A 7634-nucleotide genomic window follows, 5' to 3' on the forward strand; every position below is an offset into this window, starting at 1 on the left:
CTGCCTGTAAGTGTCGAGACAGGGAGAAAGGCAGAGTAAAGGCCCCAGACCTCCTGAACACTGCCAGGAGGATCCAGCATCCCCTGCTGGGACTACCAGTCCGATGAAAATGCAGGACCCAGGGGGGGATGAACCCCAGACTTAGCATGCGGCTCCTAGATGACTTACGCCGCACCAGGTAACCCCCGAAACAAAGTGCCGGCGGGGCTCCCGCAGCTAAATTCAGCTCTCAACAAAACGTCCTATACATAGTACTGGAAACAGGTGGTATGCGGAGGTATCCCTCCTTAAGTGCTCTCCACAAAAGAAAAACAGATTTTTCCACAATTGGAGTGTAGTATGACTCACTCTCTCTCTCCCCCCCCCCCCCCCCTCCCTTGAGAGAAAACACCAATATACTACAAAGAATTTGATCATATTTTTTTATTAGTTGACCCAGTTTTTGTATTTTAACATAGCATGTTCTCTTTAAATCCCTAATACCACAGAGGCAAATTCATTTCAATGACCCTTTCCCCACGAACCATTACATTTGCTGGCAGATGAGACCATCTAAAAGACTTATGGACAATACAAATAAAAATATAAAATTTAGGAAGCATCTCATCACAAGCAACCCCTCTGAAATAAATAAGGCAGCAGACACCGCTCTTAGCAGGAGCATTGGCTCTTCAGGTAAGCGATCAAGTCTTGTCTCTCAGTCTTGCTCTTGATACCAGCAAAGATCATCTTGGTGCCAGGGATGTACTTTTTGGGGTTATGCAGATATTCAAACAGGGTCTCCTCATTCCAGGTAATACCTGCAGACAATAGAATAATTAATACACACTTAGCAGCAGCTTAAATGGGGTCTCCACAATTAGAACAACATTTCCCCCCCAAGGGAAGCCTAAATAGTGCCACAGTGGTCTATAGATCAAGATGAAATGGGGCTGAACCGCTATATCAAACATTTTTTGGAAGAATGCAGCCATGTGTTTCTATAGCTGGCAATCTCCTTTTGAAGGTGTTGTCCCATGACCACATATCGCCTACACAGGGTGGTGGCCAAAAGTCTGATTGACAGGGGCCCCAGCAGATCCCCAACAGTTAGTGATTTGTAAGGGATGATTTGTCCCTCTGAACACAGCTTCAGACATGTATGTGTCCAACACTATTCGTCTCCATGATTAGAATTGCTTGGCTATGTCAGTCAGTACAGAGTCTGTTAAATGGAGCTGAAGACAAATGCATGTCTGCTGCTCCCCGTTTTATGATCAGCAGGGGCCCCAGCAGTCGGACCCCCACCAGACACTTATCACCTATCCTGTGGACAGGTTATCATGGACAACCCTTTTGAGAACATGATCGACACCTAGATTTGCCTAACCTATGAAGGTGCAAACACAAAGCCTTCCATAAGTAAGGCTCTGAGCATCTCCCACTATATACACCAACAGAAGTGCTGTGATCTAACACTGTACAGACAGGTGTGGCCCAATTTCTGGCACCCATATGTATCAGCCATTTACAGTTCATCCTATGGATATACCCTTAAAGTATAACTCATTTTTTTGGGGAGTATTGGATTGTGGTGATTAATATCTCCTTGGTGGCCTATTTCAACTTTTCACTGTGTATTCAATTACACCTTAATTCCACATTTGTGTTCCCTGTACTGCCTACTTTTACCTGTGCTTAAAATAGGGTTGCTAGGCATGGTCCGTCAAGGACGGAGGACAGAAGCACGCTGCGTGCAAGGTCAGATTACTGACAGCCAGGGACTGTAAGTAAATGATTAAAGCCAGGTGCTCCCAAGCAGCTGATAACAGTGCCTGGGCTGTGTGCACTTCTCCCTGTCCCTGCGCTTGGCAGACGCTCCCTCACTCAGCAGACTGGGACAATGCAGAGTTGAAGCAGCACAGACCAGGGACAGGAGATCTGCCATCTGCTCAGTGTATAAATGAAAGCAACATGTGGACCCCTTTGTGCTGCAGGAGATTAACCCTTTAGGAGAGGGCTATGGTTACTGACACTTGGGGGGGGGGTTGTTACTGGCTAGTGAGGGCAGGCAGGATTAGCCTCAGGGTGAGGGCAGTGGCGGCCATCTTAACTGAATAGTGAAATTGCAGTTTTATGCAGACTGGTTGCTAAGGGCTGAATCTTATAAAATATGGGGTAAGTCAGTCTAATAGTAACTGATTCTGGAATATCATGTTATTAGTAGCTACATATATGAAAATTGAAATTAGGGTCTAAGTGTCAGTTATACTTTAATATTTAAAGGAGTTGTCCCATCTTGCCATTAACAGGGTAAGGGTACTGTCACTAGCGCTTTTCTTTTCCGGTATCGAGTTCCATCACAGGGGCTCAATAGCGGATCGGTTTCATCCTAATGCATTCTGAATGGAGAGAATTATATTCAGTATGCATCAGTTCAGCCTTACGTTTTTTTTGGCTTTGAAATATATTAGTGCTGGACCGGGCATTAAAATTGCCGCATTGACTGATCTTATCTTCCAGTCTGTGCATACGCAGACCTTTAAATCTGTGAAAAAAATACTGGATCCGTTTTTTTTATGCATTGGTCAGACCGATCCGCATCCATCTGACAAATGCCATCGGTTTGGGTGCGGACTGCCTGCTGGAATCCTCTGCCGCAAATGTGAAAGTACCCCAAGACTACTTTCACACTCACGTTTTGTGCGGATCCGTCACGGACTGAAGGGTTTAGATAATACAACCATCTGCTTCCGTTCAGAACGGATCTGTTTGTATTATCTTTAACATAGCCAAGACGGATCCATCTTGAACACCATTGAAAGTCAATGGAGGACGGATCAGTTTTCTATTGTGCCAATGAAAACGGATGAGTCCCCACTGACTTAAATTGTGTGCCAGGACGGATCCGTTTGGCTCAGTTTCAGACAGACACCAAAACACTGCAAACAGTGTATTGGTGTCCGCCTCAAAAGCGGAATGGAGACTAAACTGATGCATTCTGAGCAGATCCTTTTCCTTTCAGAATGCAAACTGATCTGTTCAGGGCTCTCATAAGCGGTCCAAAACGGATCTCAAACGGAAAGCCAAAACGAGAGAGAGTGAGAGAGTACCCTAAGTGCCAGGCTTATGGAAACAGCTGGACGGGGCAGCAGTACAGTTTCCATACTTCCCATTACAGTGAATAAGAGCTACACAAACAGGATAGCACAGGGGTCAGCAGCCTCCAGCTGATGGGAAGCTACAACTCCCAGCATGCACATTTCTATGGCAGCTCATAGAAAAGGTCAGCAGGTGTGCATGCTGGGAGCTGTAGTTTCACAAAAGCAAGCTACATCTCCGGGAGTTACAGCAGCAGTGTGGCTTGTTGTGCCGTGCTGTTCGCGCAAGTCCCATTCACTACTATGGGAGTAACGGAAACAGCTGAGCGATGGCCTCGGTTGATTCTGTAATCCCAGCTGGCACTTAATCTCATGTCGCCATGGAAACAGTGAGATGGGACAACCTCTTTAGGATTGGAATACCCCTTTAATACATAGAAGCCAAAACAGACAATTAGAGATGAGCAAATCAACTTCGGATGAAACATCCGAAGTAGATTTGCATAAAGCTTGGTTTCAATACTGTACAGAGTGAACGCTCCATACAGTATTAGAATGTATTGGCTCAGATGAGCCAAAGTTATTACTTTGTGAAGTCTCACGGTACTGTACTCGCTCCGTACAGTATCAAAACTGAGTTTTATGCAAATAGATGTCGCTCATCCCTACGGACAATCTTGGCATCTGCGAGGTAAACAGGCCCTACTGATATTTTTAGCATGTGCTGGGAGCCTTCCAGGGACACGCTCCGATCGGCACCAACATGAAATGTGAGCAGAGTCTTAAAGGAGCAGCAGTCATCAGGAAGGACCTAGATGGCCCTAAGCAAGTCCTCCTATGGTAGAAGCACTTACCCTTCTTCTTGTTTGCATCAGTGTAACTGAAGCCTTCTGCTTGACCCGTTTTGCGCCCGATGAGGCCATACAGGTTGGGTCCGTTCTTGTGCTTGCCCCCCTTCTCACACGTATGGCACTGGGAGCATTTGGTCACAAAGAGCTTCTTTCCCTTTTCAACGTCTCCCATTGTTAATTAGATCCTGAAAGGAATAGAAGCACAGACCTCAGATAAGAGCCCTTCATCACACTGCACGGAAGGTAGGTACATCAGCCCACCCCATCCCCCATAGCAGGAACAAGCCACGATGACCTATCTGACCTTCCAAAGGGTCAAATGTCCACAGAGAAAGACCATAAGCAGGTGACCATTAGTAGCAGCGCCCGGCATACTATAAGACATCTGGCCAGGACACTTGAGATGATGGAGGTGTTACCTTAGGAGTACAAGCATCATAACCACAACACCCATCATCCAATTAATCAAACAGTGTAATGACACCAGATCTAGAGATATAACAGAACTGACTACTCCCCATAATGAACCTTTACCTAGGATACCTGGGCCAACATAAATGCAGTAAAACCCAAGGTCAGGGCATAAGGTAAAGCTAAGGGTTAAATCACCAATAACCGAGCCCCCAATGAGTAGAAGGCATGATGGCAGCGGCCCCGCTTACCGTACAGCCCGTACACTGACCTCCTGCAGCTCTGCACTCGCGCGCTGACTGAATGCTCTGAGCCCAAGGACACGCTGTACCAACCCTTTGTAACCGGTGTTCGCGCAACGCACCTTACGTTTTGCGCGTGGCGTCAGGACAAGCTCCGCCCCTAAATGGCTTGGCTAGTCCAAACAAAGTAAAGGGTTTCCCTTTCCCGGCGTCAGCAGGTTAGGTTGAACAGGACGTGCCTGAAGGAGAGTCACAAAGCCCAGCCCCCTTGCGTCGACTTACGAAAGCATTGCCGGCTTTTAGTGACGTCAGCAAGGGCAGGGAGGAGGGTCACGCGGGGCTTCTGAGGAAGCGGTGACGCGGGTGTCTGAGAACGTCCTGAGAGGTTGTTCACTGCGCATGTGCACATTATAGTTATATAAAAAATGATAACTGTATTTACAGGTGGAGGATGCAGACTGATCCTGTTAGGGCATAGTGACACACAGGGGTATGCCCAGGATGTGCAATCAGTGTTAGGTAGGGCTCCTACTTCTGGGACCTATTTTATGTGCTCTGTGGCATGGGGGCTGATATGAGGCAATGGGGGGCTCATCTGAGGTCTGATTAACATTGGTGGTCTGATCTGAGTTCTAGTGAAAAATATTTGTTCTTATTGTCCTCCTAGGTGCGTCTTATAGCGCGCACAATATGGTACATACCATATGCTTCTCTGGGGCTGTATGTGAGGGACTATTTTGTATGCAGCAGTAGAAGTAGTTATTAAGAGCTATTTGCAATGCATCCTGGGAGATGCAGGTGCTTGGGGACACAAAAAACAAGTAAGCCCTCCAAATACGTAAGTAAAAACCAGTTTTACATTTGTGGGATATACCCATTAAAGGGGATATACAATTTTTAAAGCAGCCCCTCCACGTGCCGGGCCCCTCACAGGTAAAATACTTACTCCATTCCTGGTCCCCCGACTGCCGCTTCTCCCTGTACACGCATGAAAACATCCGATGTCGGCGGGAGCAGCCAATGGCAGACGGGGACGAGCCTCCTTAGCGTCACCCGCGATGCTAGGGAGGGTCGTTCCCGCCTGCCATTGGCCGCTCCCCCCCGACACCGGATGTTTTCATGCGTGTACAGGGAGAAGCAGCAGCGGCAGTCGGGGGACCAGGAGCGGGGTAAGTATATTACCTGTGAGGGGCCAAACACGTGGAGGGGCTGCTTCAGAAATTGGATAACCCCTTTAAAGCTGTTTTAACGGCTCTAAGCTGTACCATTCATTTATTATTCCTTCTAGAAGTTACGAATGAATTACTAGCAGTTTGCAATGAAGGTCCAAATGAGTGTTACCAATGGGGGGGGGGGGGGGTGGGCATTATCCAGTCAGTGCTGCCGGTGCCGGACTGTGCAGGGACACACTCCCAACTGGTAACAGCCATCTGGGTCTTCATTACAAACTGCTAGCAATTCATTCGTAACAACTAGAAGGAATAATAGAGGAATGGCACAATATAGAGTTATAAGAATAGATGCTCCAGAACTCTTATGATCAGATATGGAAGGTTTCTGCATGTTGTTCCTTCCCCCGTGTAATATCTCAAGAAAGATTGATGTTTCCTTCATCCCGCTAACTGAGCAGATTACAAGGTTAAAGGCTAAATAAATATTATTTCTCTTTTCTGTAATAATCCTGCAGACTATTACATTGTGTCGCTCTCATGGCTGGAGACCCAGACGCGGTGACTAATGCCGGACAGATAGCAGTATTTCAATCAATATGGCTGCACTGGAGAGATAACCATGATGTGTACGATGGATGCACGGATCAGTCGTGAGCTTTACTTTGGTCTAGCAAGATCTAAGTGTTCACACATATGAACTGCACTATTTGGGACTGTACCATGCAGTACAGTGTGACTATCTGGTGCCTCTGATGACCGTTTTAGTACGAAGAACATAATTTGGCACGTATTTGAGCATACCACAGATTACCGTATTCTCCACTTTATAAGATGCCCTTTTTTTCTCCCAAAAGTTGGAGAAAATGGCTGTGCGTCTTATAAAGTGAATAGAGCAATATTACATGGCCGGCACATCGCAGGCCGTGTTGTGCTGCATAGGCATAGTGGCCTGTAATGTACCAGTGACATGTAGATCAGGGTAGTAGCCGCTGCACTGGTGGCAGGGCCCGGCGCAGTCCCTGAACTTCATTAAGCCGAGCCCCGGTCAGAGCAGCCGTCACATGTAAAGAGTATGCAGTTCAGCCACTATGTACTCACTATGCACGCAACGGACGTCAGTCACACTCCACTTCATTAATGAAGCAGCACACATGCCGCTGCCTTTTTAAACAGCTGATTGTAAAGTTCCCGGTTGTCAGACCCCCATCGATCACATACAGATTTAAAGGGATTGTCTGCTTTTTACTAGTGTAGTGATTTGCTCTGGTAGGCAGGGTAAGCGGACGCAGTACAGAGGCAAAAACCAGTTTGTAAAGCAAAACGTCAGTGTTTATTCACACATAAGGTATAGCACAAAACGCAAGTCACTTTGCAGTCTTGGTGTTTGTTCACACAATCGAAAAGTTCATAAAGCAAGAAAGTCACCTTATCTCCTGGGTGTTAGTTCACACCCTGCTGGCAGTTCTGCCTCGTCAAGTCCATAAGAAGGCTTTAGGAGGCCTGTTTCCCCTACACCCGGGTCTCAGCCCTCCAGCTCGGCACAGCCTCAGATCCCAACACAGAGATCCCTTCTTCTGAACCCAGCTGTCTTTTAAAGGCAGCTAGGTGTTGCCAAAACCCCAGACCGGCACCTGAGATCCAGTCCGGTGTTTGACCCCACCTGGCCGCCAATCAGTCCAGCAGCACACGCTGGAAGGAGAATACCTGTTTTCCCAGACAATGCCCTTCACTGTGTCACACTATTGATGACCTATCCTCAGGAGAGCAACCAACAGAAGGTAACGGCAGCATCTCCAGTTCTTTCTTTATGAATCGTACTTCAAATAATGTGTACACAAAAAGCCAGACGGCAACGTTTTGGCTACTTGGTAGCCTTTA

At 47.1% G+C, this 7634-nt stretch overlaps 1 protein-coding gene across 2 annotated transcripts; it reads right to left on the bottom strand.

Annotated features, from left to right (window-relative positions):
- Positions 1-408: 408 nt before the first annotated feature.
- Positions 409-4759, bottom strand: LOC122938389 (cytochrome c). Of its 2 annotated transcripts, none has more exons than XM_044293857.1 (3): positions 4614-4759; positions 3935-4116; positions 409-800 (listed from the first exon to the last, which is right to left on the bottom strand). In XM_044293857.1, exons 2-3 carry the CDS (start codon positions 4101-4103, stop codon positions 652-654), a joined length of 318 nt encoding a protein of 105 aa, XP_044149792.1. In that variant the 5' UTR covers positions 4104-4116; positions 4614-4759; the 3' UTR covers positions 409-651. The 2 variants fall into 2 exon arrangements, with proteins under 2 accessions (XP_044149792.1, XP_044149791.1); XM_044293856.1 differs by having other exon boundaries at positions 4594-4748.
- Between the last annotated feature and the right edge of the window lie 2875 nt (positions 4760-7634).

The sequence above is a fragment of the Bufo gargarizans genome, chromosome 5, assembly GCF_014858855.1.
Source record: "Bufo gargarizans isolate SCDJY-AF-19 chromosome 5, ASM1485885v1, whole genome shotgun sequence".
Classification (NCBI taxonomy): Eukaryota; Metazoa; Chordata; class Amphibia; order Anura; family Bufonidae; genus Bufo; species Bufo gargarizans.